Source organism: Pleuronectes platessa, chromosome 16 (assembly GCF_947347685.1).
Source record: "Pleuronectes platessa chromosome 16, fPlePla1.1, whole genome shotgun sequence".
NCBI lineage: Eukaryota > Metazoa > Chordata > Actinopteri > Pleuronectiformes > Pleuronectidae > Pleuronectes > Pleuronectes platessa.
The window spans coordinates 7,530,071-7,542,467 of NC_070641.1; the positions used below are offsets into that span (position 1 = coordinate 7,530,071).

Consider the following 12,397-nt stretch of genomic DNA (forward strand, 5'->3'; position numbering starts at 1 on the left):
TGTTTTAGCAGTGATCATATATACTACATATAACTGCTTTCTGCTTTTCCCCCCCTACTTGTTTGATATCTAAACAAACCTATGATCACGTCCTCTGATTCCCCATTTCAAAAGATTTTATCCTATGCAGCTTCATATTCAACAAATGAGATTAGACAAGTTTACTTTCTTTTCCATAAATCCCAGTAACAAAATATAAATATAAAACTTGTTTTAATATTCAGGCTTTGACGTTTCAGCTTAAATTAAACGCCATAACGCTATGTTGCCTGGTTGTATTTTGAAAATCCGGCCGGAAATGGCACCTCACACTTCGTGCGGCTGATTCTTCGGAGAGAGGCGGTGCTCGAGCTGCCGGTTTGTTCATCTTCCGTTTTAACGCGACATCACATTAAAACACAGAAGCAGCGCTTGTATTTTGTCCTGCGAATCAACTGCGGACTCAGAAATATGCAGCTGTGTCCTCAGCTCGGCGGGAGAAGAGGCGAACCTTAGAATCAACTTCGGAACCAGTTCAGCTCCAGCCTAGAGAGGAGGAAAGGTGAGCTGATGGACTCTTTCATATCTCAGGGAACTTTCGAGAAATCACACGCCAAACTTCACAGTCCAATTCAAAGAGTTTTACTAGCAACTTATCTCTCTTCCTCTTTCACTCCCCAGCTGTTTCTCACTTCTCTATTGTTCATGTTACATATTTACTGTAATGTCTAACTATACGTATCATAAACATGAATTGGTATAAATGTCTAAACATATAATCACGATCATCTGGATTAGTTTTTAATTAATTAAAATGGTGCAAATCAAGCCTGCACTCCACTCTGGGCATTAATATCCTCAAATACTGGCAGACAAGGCTAAATCTTAACTTCTGGAGCATTTATTTATTTGATTTTTTATTTATTGTTGTTGTCTTTGTTTTTATTTACTGGATTTTCTTTGTTCAATTGTTCATGCGCCTCGGCTGCATTCTTTTTCGTGCCTCGCTTTCAGGAAGTGGTTATAGAAAAGGCTGCTATTGAGGTTTTGAATGAGAGAGAGCTCGGGTTTGCAAGGGTCATAACTGCAAATATTGATAAGAAATAAATATTTTGTGAATGATACATAATTGAAATTTAATTTGCCCATATTGTTATTTTGTGTGAAGCAGTTTATGTCTCTGTGACCAGAGCCGTCAGACATCAGGAACAGCCCACCACTGCACTAAACTAATGTCATGTATAAGAGCACATCAGTCATAGGGACATTAAGTAATTAAATGTAAAAAGTAAATCCATTACTTCTAATAGAGTATTTTTACATTGTCGTCTTTGACACACTTTTACCCACATAAAGCACTGACCCTCCAACAGTCTGTACAGGCTAACCGAGTCAGTGTAATTCCTGGAATGTAAATGTTTGAAGAATAATTTGCCTGTTCAGCCATGACCGTGTTATTTGACTGTGGAAATGGTTAGCCTCCTCTTCAATGACCAATGAGCAGCAGTCTACTTACAACTGTAAGAAACACCTGCAGCAGTTATATACAGTTGAGGAAACTAACTAAGCACATTGTAGGATTTTGAGGCACTTGATTAATTAAATTATTTTCTGTATTGTACTTCTACTCCACTATACATTTCTAGGGGGAAATCTGATTTGACATAGAAACATGATAATGGTTTACGGTATAAAACAGAGTAAAACATTTTTTCTGGACTTTAAGTACTTTTACTTTGGCCGGGGCGATAAAACAATATAAATTATAATTGCAATACAACTTGAAGCTATAATAGCAAGACAACACACACACACACACACAGTAAATATAATGCACAATGTGGAGATATAAAACCCCAACCTTCACTAAGGAGCACAAATCAGTCTTTAAACTTTATATAAAAATCTGACGTTTATCTTGATAGTTATCAATCAACCAATATGAATATTGTATCTTGATATAATTGATTTGCCATTTCGTCCAGCCCTGCTTTTACTTTTGGTATTTTCAACAAGTTCCCCAACCTGGACGTTCTTGTGTTGTTGGTTCCCACCCTCTGATACAACCCCTTGTTTCCCCTGAAATAATAATCCAATGGTTGCAGGTCAACCAGACGTTGGTCGCCATGGTAACAATAGTAATAACGCAGTTAAGATTGTGGAACAGTCACAGTTTGGTAAGGTTTATGTTGAGCTTATAGGAACAAAATCTGGTTTTGGGGTTAAAAGAAGTACTTCCTTGGTTAACAGTTAACAGTCATGGATGAAAGAAATAACATAGACTGTTCCACATAAGAAAAGAACAATGGTGTCAACCCATCCATCTCATCTTCCCCCTTACATGGACTGGGACGCGTAATACTGCTTCACCTGACTTCCTTCTTTTGTCCTGTCAGAGTTACTAAGATCACTAGAGGTCACCTAGCAATAAAACGTAATAGACGATCTATGAGGTCATCTTTTCCTTCTTTTTTACAAGTGGACAGTCTCTCTCTTTCAGGAAAATTTTGCTCACATACAGAAATTATTACTTGAGATGGAGTATCTTCGTATTGCAGGATTGCATGTTTACTAAAAAAACAACTAAATACTTGACTTCTGTAAAAAAAATTCTGATTTCAGATTTTTCTCGTAAAAGCCGTAACTGCTTCTCAATGATTGTTTGCCATAAGTCACTTCATGCAACATTTGCAGAATGAGAAACCACCTGACACATTGCAGATTGCACCACTGCAAGCAACACTTCTTACAGCTGAATCTATCGCCTTTTTATCACCACTGATAAAATAATTTTTAATAAGTTAATCAAAAGTGAAAATAACTGTTAGTTGCAGTCTTTTCTGTCGAATGTATGTAACTTGTTCTAATTATCTCTAATTTTACATTTCAAATATGTGACAAGCACAATAAGGCTGAGACTCAAGTTGGCTGCAATTGTAGGAAAACTATTAGTGCTGCTGAAACGTCGATCACAGTTTTGTCAGTGATACTGTGGTTATGTCCTGAGCCAATAGTGCCACTTCAATCACAAAGATGTCACCATTAACAGAACCATCTGACCTGATTTCAAAATGACAGGGGTTGACATTGTTACCTGATAGTTAAGTACATTCTATTAAATGTAAATACAAAAAACAATCCAATTTTACTGAAAATAGGCTCATGGATGGTATCTGCACCTCTGCACTTAACTAGTCCTTTAAATCATACTAAATCTAAGATCTGCACCCGAATAAACCTAAATCAGGAGTCAAAGAACAAAACGGTCCGTGACTTCCAGTAGTTTCAATAATGTGGTGAACCTATGAAGCTGTTTGGCTAGTAATGGTTCATGAATTGACGATCACATCCTGCTTTTACTCTCTTCAAAGAGTCCTCTTGTTGCCAGAAGCGGATACGAGGCTGTGCGATATCAATCATTACATGTTGACTTAATCATGGGAGGTGTGAGTTAGAGCAGATAAGATAAAAAGTCATGTAAGAACAGCTATATTAACCAAAACCGTGCTTGATATCCCTTTTATCAGCAGAAGAGACTGGAATGAGAAGAAGGGAGGTTATTTTTACGGCTCGAAGAACTTATTAATTAATTAATTGATTAAGTGTCAAAATTGTGAACCTTAACCAAATTAAACTTGTCATATCAAGATTAAGGTAAAATACGTGTTGAATAAGTGACGATAAAGAGTAATCAACTGCTGTAAATATCCAAAAAGTCATATCGACAGGGATTCGTTTGATTTGGATCTTTTACTGTCAGATTAACAAAGTTTGTTTATATAACTTTCAACTGAAAACACTTCAATTGGTAAAACGAAAATGTATTTCTTTTTTTTAATATAAAGTTACGAATTATGTCAATATAATTTGTTAACGTCAACAGGAACCAATTTAATCCATCCTTGCGATACTAAATGGTACCGCAAATATATTCATTGATCTAGCGTTTTTGCAGTGTTGTTTATCTGGCATTGGGGACTTATTCGGTTTAAGATCCTGCATTCATTTTCATTATTGTTAGTGAACATCAACTGTCTGTATGTGGGACGTATATCTCGAGAACTGTTCATCGAATCGGTTTCACACTTGTGTATTATAAACAACCCAGGGAAGTGCAGAGCTGTGTTTGGTGTGATTTGGACATGCAATACATTTATTAGTCATAACATTTTTTAGAAGCAAGCTCTCTGTAGCAGCTGTCAGTGTGCCTTCAGTCTGTGGACAGTTGAATATGTCTTGATCTACGTCCTCGGATAATCTACAGCAGTGTTCAGAGGCCAATAGCACCTGGCCATCCACATTATATAGATTGTTTTATTATTTTTATGTGAGCATATTGGACTAAGACACAGACACACGGCACAGGCCAAAAAAAATAACATCCATTTAGGAAATTATTCAAACAAATATATAAACCCCAAAAATTTATAAAATCCTCATTGCAGATAAACCAGGTAGGATGAACACAATGTTCCTCTGCAGTGTCTTGTTTTTAGCAGGTGTTGAGCATAACAAACATCCTGGTGGTGGTTTATCCTCAAACTATTAAACTTGATGATAGAACTAAATTAAACTTGGTGAATTACACTGGCTCAAAAATCATGACAAGTATAACGAAATTCGGATTTGTTCTAGATTTAGCTTCAAACTGTTTATTCATTACTTTTACTTGAACATTTTCACAGTCTATCCATTGCTTTGATTTCTCCATTGATTTAACTATATTCAACTGTTTATTCATATATTGTTGCTCAATTTGAGGCATTCCAGGAGTCTTGTTTTATGGGTGTGTAGACTCTTTTTATTAAGGGACATTTGGGGGAAAGGAATTATAGAGAATGTTTGACATCTCCTCACTTTGCCACAGGTACATGTTCAGTGATAAAAGTTGTAATCTTGCAAAGCGCTCCACAGCTGCATCAGCAAAGGTAGTCAGTATTTTGTTTTAAGATAGCTCACCACATCCTTCACAACGTAACCACAAACATAATGTAAGTTTTCACAGCTGTGGGAAAATACTAAATTTACACATAAGAAAGAAGCTATCATAGGAATTGAATTTGACTTTTCATCCATGTTTCACTGTACTGCTGTTTACTGTACTGCTCTGTATCTCTGTCATGTAGGTAAACAGAAATTGGGGAAGTGGCTTGTCGCTTCCCAATTTAGATATAGCTGAATGAGCTTTACTTCCTGCATGTCATTTCCATGAATTCCTTAATATAAGTTGTGTCAGATGGAACCACATTCCACATGTTATTGGTTGAGTCAAGTAAAAAAGCATTCTGCTTTAATTATGACCCATAAACATTTAAATAAAAAAATACAATAAAATAATGTTTCATTTCAACTCGATGCCATAGTCAATTTCAGTGATAAATTCAGGTGCAGATGAACTAAGTCAACTTTCAGACAAAAAAGCTATTTTTGGATCATTAATACATTATTTCAATCATTTGTTTAAAAAAAAAAAATTATGAACTGCTCATGTTTTAGCATATCGGGACCTTCTTGAGTGTCTGCTCCCACAGATCAGTTTTGTATCCAACATGCTGGTTGAAGCTCCATGTTGAGCTGTTTAGAGCAGAAATCTTCATTTAAGGAGAGACTTCAGAATTTAACCTTTTACTGGATTAAAATATTTGTGTATGCTTTCTTTCTCTCTGAATAGAAACACTTGCTGTAGACCCCCTGATCGGTGCTCTCCTCATTTTCTTCTTCATTTTCCAAACCTCTGTGACACTTCAGACAGTCCTCATGGAGGCAAGAGCAAAGTATGACTTTGTTGCAACAGCAGAGGACGAGCTCAGCTTTAGAAAGGGCGATATGCTTAAGGTCAGTATATGTATATAATTATATATATATAAATATGTTTGTATACATATGTGGTGGCTTCATAATATTTCATAACTAATGTTCAGCTTCTTGTCGTTATCTTTTTCTGATCAGCTTCTAAGCTCACAAGATGATTGGTATAAAGCAGAGATGAACGGACAGGAAGGATTCGTGCCACAAAACTACCTTGATATGCAGCCTCCGAGGTGAGACACAGTCGTACTCATTAACAAACACTGAGCCTGGATGTGGGTTTGTCCCCTTGTTTAGGATAATGTTAGATTCTCAATAAGCTTTCAGTAAATATACTCCACTTAAAGCAGAATTCATTGTGATCCTACGTTTCTTTAAAATAGTTTTTCAACCTGAACTCACTGTGAGGTGTCATTTTCACTGTAAATGCTGCTATCAGTCTACATCTGCTACGTATTTATATGTTTTTTCTACTTATACATTCACACCAGGAATAAGGGCGAAATGGCCTTTCATTCCCGTCTGCGTCCTGTTCATGTTGCAGAATTGAAAATAAAGTTGAAGCCTAACATCAGTGACAATAATTGTGAAATTTATAGCCAGGACTGAAATCTGAAGAACAGGAAGATTTATGACGTTTTTTACAGAAAGAAAACCAGCACCTTCAGTTGTAGAATCTGGCTGTAGCTCTGTGTGAGGTTTACAGCAGATAAGCAGAAGCCTCATGGCCTCCGTCCGTTTGTGTGTCCAGATGGTTCCAGGAGAACGCCAGTCGTAAGGCAGCAGAGGATCTCCTGAGGCACAAAGACGTCGGAGAGTTTGTGATTAGAGGGTCCGAGAACTGGCCGGGAGACTTCTCCATCTCTGTCAAGTTAGTGAAACAGTCTTGTGTTCTTTATTGTGCCAAAAACAATGCTCATGTTTAGCCTGCAGCGTCGTTTTAGATTCAGTCATCTTACGATTTCCGAGGATGATGTCCATTGCCAGTAAACCTTGATGAAAATGTTGATCAAAGTTTTCTGCAGTCTCAGCTGTCCGTGCATGTAATGTATATAACAAATAGGAGCTGTAATCAATTTAGCATTTTTAAAGATGTAAATAAATATAGGCTAAAAAATACAGGACTGAAGTTGTAGCTTTTAGGGTTTTGCATCAATGTCTAACACCAAAAATAATCTCACAGTAATTTAAATGAGCATGAAAAATGGTTTTACTGGAAGGTGATTGTACTCAACCTCATTTTTATCAAGATCTAAAGCCTTTTTTTTCAAATTCTTCAATATTGCGAGATTGTTCAACATTGCACCTTTTTCTCAGAGTATCTTCACGTATCATGTATCTTGATGGAACAAATCAGTTGTGTTAGGAGGACTGATATGAAGGAGTGTGTGAAATGTAGTGTAGCTTGATATAATACAAGGTGACTATTGGGCCTTGACGCGCGTGTGCTACACTCAGTGATATTCTAGGGGTCAGTAAATTGAATTGAACATTTGAATTAGGAATTATTATTATAATTATCATTGCTCATCTGGTGCTTTCAGTCTTTGAAATCTTTGAAAAGATCTGTGAAATTATTTAACCAGAGAAACTGTGAACCAATATTTCTACTCTCCTCACACTGTGTAAACAGTTAACTGACTCATGTCGCCAGCTCTATTTACAACCAGGAGACTATGCAGAAGCAGCGGCAGAATAAATAAGACAGCGGAAGAGAGATGAGGTGATGTTGATCTGAAAGTGTCTGCAGTCGCTCAGACCACCGGGGAAAACGATCAGTGTAGTTCAGTGACATGTCTCTCCAATCATTTTTAATCTCTGTTCACTGCAAGGGTTTAAAAAACGTATTTTCACTTTAAGAATTAATACAACCAACAGTGTATGGAATTGCTCAAATTCTAAACTAAATTATTATTATTATTATTATTATTATTAAAATGCATTTTAAAGCATCTTTAAGACTCGCGATTTGAGGGAATTTGCATTTCATTGTAGATTATGGAACATAAACGCCTACAATATGTATCTATCACAGTAAATTTCATCCAGTAAGGGCCTGGTAGGTCATCAAGTGAAGTGATGTTGTAATTTTCCAAACTGACCAGCAGAGGGCGTTGCTGCTGAGGAAGCAGTCCAGAGATACAGGCATGAAGGAGATAGATAGATTTCTTTATTTATCCACACAATGGGGAAATTCACTTGTTACAGCAATAATAGAAAAACAGAATTAAAGTAACAGTGCCGAAGCACAATAAAAAAAAAAAAAGATCACAATATGTACACTACTAAAACTACACATAATAAGAGTACAGAAACAAACAACCTCTGTGCAACAGACACTGTGCAAAAGCAGGTGCTGGGGACAAAGTGGAATGATGTTAAGTGTTATTGTAATGAAAACAAAAATATGCAACAGTAGTGACCATGATACAGAAAATAATTAAAAATAATTAAAAAGTAAGTGACCATAATATAAATAATACTACAAGATAGCATACTGGAAATATAAATATTGCAATGTAACCATTTTAAGTGACCATGATATAAATATAGATGTTAAGTGTTGAATATTATTATTGTGCATGGTAGTGGGAGTCAGTGGTTGTTCAAGTTGTCTTTTTGGTGATTGTTCATAACTCTTGAGGTTGAAGGTGGCGGAGCGTGGGGGAGCAGAGCGTATGGGAGCATTCAAAGATCTGAAGTGGGAAAATTAAACTCAGTCCCATCCTTTTCGGAGCAGTGTCGGGGAAACTCAGGGGTTTTAACAAGAAGAACAAGTTTTGACAAGAGAGTGACTGAGTTCAGGTGGTTGCCTCATGGATTTGGATACAGAAACGCTTCTTCTGGATCGCCAAACCGACAAATCAAGGACATGCACTCACAGGTGGAGAGTGTTGAGTTTATTGAAGTATGCTGCACTTGAAAGCATTCGGCTAACATTGATCCCAAATAAACCCCCAAGCTCCAACAGTCCCAGAATGGCATTCATTCAGCCGCTTCCCTTTGGAGAATTTAACATATAACTGGTTTGGAGATAAAGGTTTATGTATTTGATCATATATGGATTCCAGTCCTAGATTAAGTGGATCTCAGATACGCCAGTATATTCTGAAAGGCACTTTAAACCAAGGACTAATGGTCGAATGCTGAGGGGAAGCCTAGTTTTTCAGCATTTTTTTTAATTTTATTTTCTATTCTTTTTAAGGAATCCCCCTATACATGAAAACTGCAACGGTGCTGTGCTCTTTGTGTTGGGGAGGGGGTATTCAAATGAGGGAGGGGAGTTCAATCTAAAATCTCTCAATATATCTCTGAGTAATATGTGGATTTGATATATGATGTTTAAAAAAAAAGAAAGACAGACACTGAGTCAGTCCTTAACTTTCTAGGTGTCAAAAGTAAAATCAAAACTCTCACTTCTCAAACAGGTATTGCTACACACAGATCTTGTCAGCGACATTTACGTCACATTCTTGGGACAATTCAAGAACATTTCGATTTTATTATTGGAAATGTGCATAACGCTTTTTCTGATTCTCCATCTTTTCCCTCAGACACGAGAGTGACGTTCAGCATTTCAAAGTGTTGAGAGACAACAAAGGCCAGTACTTCCTTTGGTCGGAGAAGTTCACCTCCCTAGACAGGCTGGTGGAGTTCTACAAGAACACGTCCATCTCTAAGACCAGGGATATCTACCTCTATGACGGCATCTCAGCCAATAAGAACGCCTCCTTGGCCCCGCCGGTACGAGACATTTCTTTCTTTTGCTTTGATTCACTATTAAACCTCCTCAGACTGGATTTCCGAAAGTCACCAAAGGATCCGACAACAGTGACCACAGACCACATACATGGGCTGTTTGTTAATAATATATCAAACCTGTCTACAGGTTGGATTGAGTAATTTAGTCTTATCATTGTTTTATCTAACAGGTATTCTGGAAATTAATTGATTTATTGTTTGTCTATAAAATGGCAGAAAATATTATAGTATAAAGGTAATCCCAGCATCAAAGTTGTAAAATGTATTCATAGCAACTACTCCAAACTTATTTTGAGTGTTTAAGGTGAGATTGTTCAAACAAGTCATATCATAATCCATTGTTTCAGCTTGAAAACGCATTTAAAGTCTTATTTCACATTAAAGAATTTTTGCAAAAACTTCTCTTTGCTCAATGTGAGAGCATCAATTCATTTAAATTGAAAGCACTGTCTAGATTTTTTAAATCTTTTATCTCTTCCATATGTGGTTTGAGAATAATTTCTGAATTTGTATTTGACAGCAACAGTTTAAAGCCAAGCCTGCTAAAGCCATGAAATTGTAACATGTTATGATGTTGAAAGAACAATTTGAGTTATTAATTAGTTAGCAATGTTGAAAATTGTTTAACTATGAAGGTATTTTCTCTAAAAGGTTTTGCTTGGTCTACTTGTTCCATTGCTCCTATGAGGATTCTCTGATGGTCTTTGTTGTTTATACAGAACTGCAATGACAATGCAAAGAAAAGTAACTCCAGCCTTATTGTAGATATTTTATGCTTCATTGTTTTCTATGACAGTAAACTGAACATTTAGGGGTTGTTGACTGTACAAACAACAGCTGCGTTGTTAAGATTTCTACAGAAGTTCTTAATATATTTATGTTGATGATGCAATGGTAACTTTGTTTCCCGTTTCTATCATCCAGGCAAAGAGGGGAAGTTTGCCTGAACAAAATCACTCTGCTGCAGCGATGGCTACAACACAACGCAGAGCATCAGACCAGCCTCACAACCAGCTGGTACACTCTCCTTTTTATAAATACACACAACTCAAGAGCCCTCACAAACTCTCTATCTACCTTTATAGTAATATCAGTTTTATTCGGTCAAAGCAGAAACATATACTGGAGTTTCTTTCTCCCTCTCTAGGTTACGAGAGTGGGTCTGGAGGAACGTGCCCACACCATCGGTTACTCAGGAAGAAACAGCCCCGTCAGCTCAGCTCAGCCTCCCCGTCGTACATCTGAAACCTTGCCTCTGCCTCAGGTCAGCTCGCTGTCCTTTCTCCAAACACTGGGATTTAGGTTGAAGTAGTCCAAAACTAAATTCCTGTCACCTGCTAGATTCAAATTGTTTACCTTCATCTTTCAGCCGATTCTCTAAAACTCAATGTACAGAAAAAGGGAGGAAAACAAGTTTTCCGAGTTGAAAATTGAACCAGCAGTTTATTCTTGGTGACTGACTTGATTGATTAATTGACTATAAAATGTAATGACTGGATAATGTTATGTCAAATGACTCATTTTATAATTTATGCAGCAATTCAAATCTATAGATAATGTGGGGTAGTTAAAGTAGCCTAACAGTAGCATTTGTCTATTAAAACACCCATTTAGCATAATTAGGCAAATTTTATTTCTCCTTTTCCCTCAATTCTGTATTAAAAAGAACTTGGATTTATTACAGTTCAACTTTCTGAAAAGATAGAGAAATGTTGTGAATATAAAATGGAGATTATAGTATTACAGCAGCCTCCTCACGTAAATCTCCAATTAATGAGGTAGGTAAAAACAAAAAGGCTCAATGGTCCCATATGGAACCACATTTAAACATTATTTGAATCTACACTAAATTTCACAGACTCATAAATATCCTTCTCCCTTAATATGCCTGATTTTCTTCATCAAGATTTATGACTTCCTCTCTGGGCAATCAGTGAAATATCCCCCCCTAAATAAATACCCTCTGTCGCGACAAATTGTATCCATTTAAATCAGAACTTGAATTTGTAATTCGAGAAACTTGTCTGTAATTGAGTCTACTAAAAAGATAAATGTTGGACAAAGCTACTGTAAATGTTGGATTTTTTCTCTTCAGTGCTCCATTGTCAGGTATTGATCAGTGTTTGGTTTTCCTCCACTGTCCCACAGAGGTCGTCTGCTGTGCAGGTGAAGGCACTGTACAACTTCACCGCAGAGGAAGGCGATGAGCTGGGTTTCTCGGCAGGAGATGTCATTGAAGTGCTGGATCGCTCGGACGCCTCTTGGTGGAAAGGGAGGCTGCGGGGGAAAATGGGTCTGTTTCCTGCCAACTACACAACAGCGCAGCTGTGAGAAAACTCCCCAGGCGATACACTTACTCTGCCTGCACACATCCACAGACTTGCTCTGCAGGTGCAACGGCACTGAATATGTGTGTGTTTTTTTTACACTGAGTCAGTGACTCATCTAATCTCTGCACCGCATGTCTGCACTTCATCAGCACTCCGGTTTCCAAATAAGTGAATCAGTTTGTATTTTCAGATCATATTCGTATATATACAAACTTGTTGGTGCTGTGCTTGTTCAGGTTTTTTTGGACTTACTTATTCACAAAGGAGCAAAGGCACATCCTCAAACAGGAGCTGCTGCAGATGGCATCCGTACTACAAGTCTGTCAGCATATTTATTTGCTCGTTTGCCTTTTATACCAATAAAACGTTTTGAATAAAAAAAGTTTGTGGATTTCTCAATGCAATGTCCTGAATGGTCACTGACGTGGTTATAAATAGATTTTTTGATTCGATATTTAATCCTACTCTGAATGACGAAGGCTCTCACAGTAGATTTTTATATTCTGACATTTATATGG

General features: G+C 37.1%; 1 protein-coding gene across 2 annotated transcripts; it reads left to right on the plus strand.

Moving 5' to 3' along the window:
- Positions 1–311: 311 nt before the first annotated feature.
- Positions 312–12,261, plus strand: grap2a (GRB2 related adaptor protein 2a). Of its 2 annotated transcripts, none has more exons than XM_053443987.1 (8): positions 312–541; positions 5,728–5,814; positions 5,929–6,020; positions 6,539–6,658; positions 9,342–9,531; positions 10,474–10,566; positions 10,697–10,813; positions 11,698–12,261. In XM_053443987.1, exons 2-8 carry the CDS (start codon positions 5,737–5,739, stop codon positions 11,878–11,880), a joined length of 873 nt encoding a protein of 290 aa, XP_053299962.1. In that variant the 5' UTR covers positions 312–541; positions 5,728–5,736; the 3' UTR covers positions 11,881–12,261. The 2 variants fall into 2 exon arrangements, with proteins under 2 accessions (XP_053299962.1, XP_053299961.1); XM_053443986.1 differs by having other exon boundaries at positions 317–541; positions 5,651–5,814.
- The last annotated feature ends 136 nt before the right edge of the window (positions 12,262–12,397 follow it).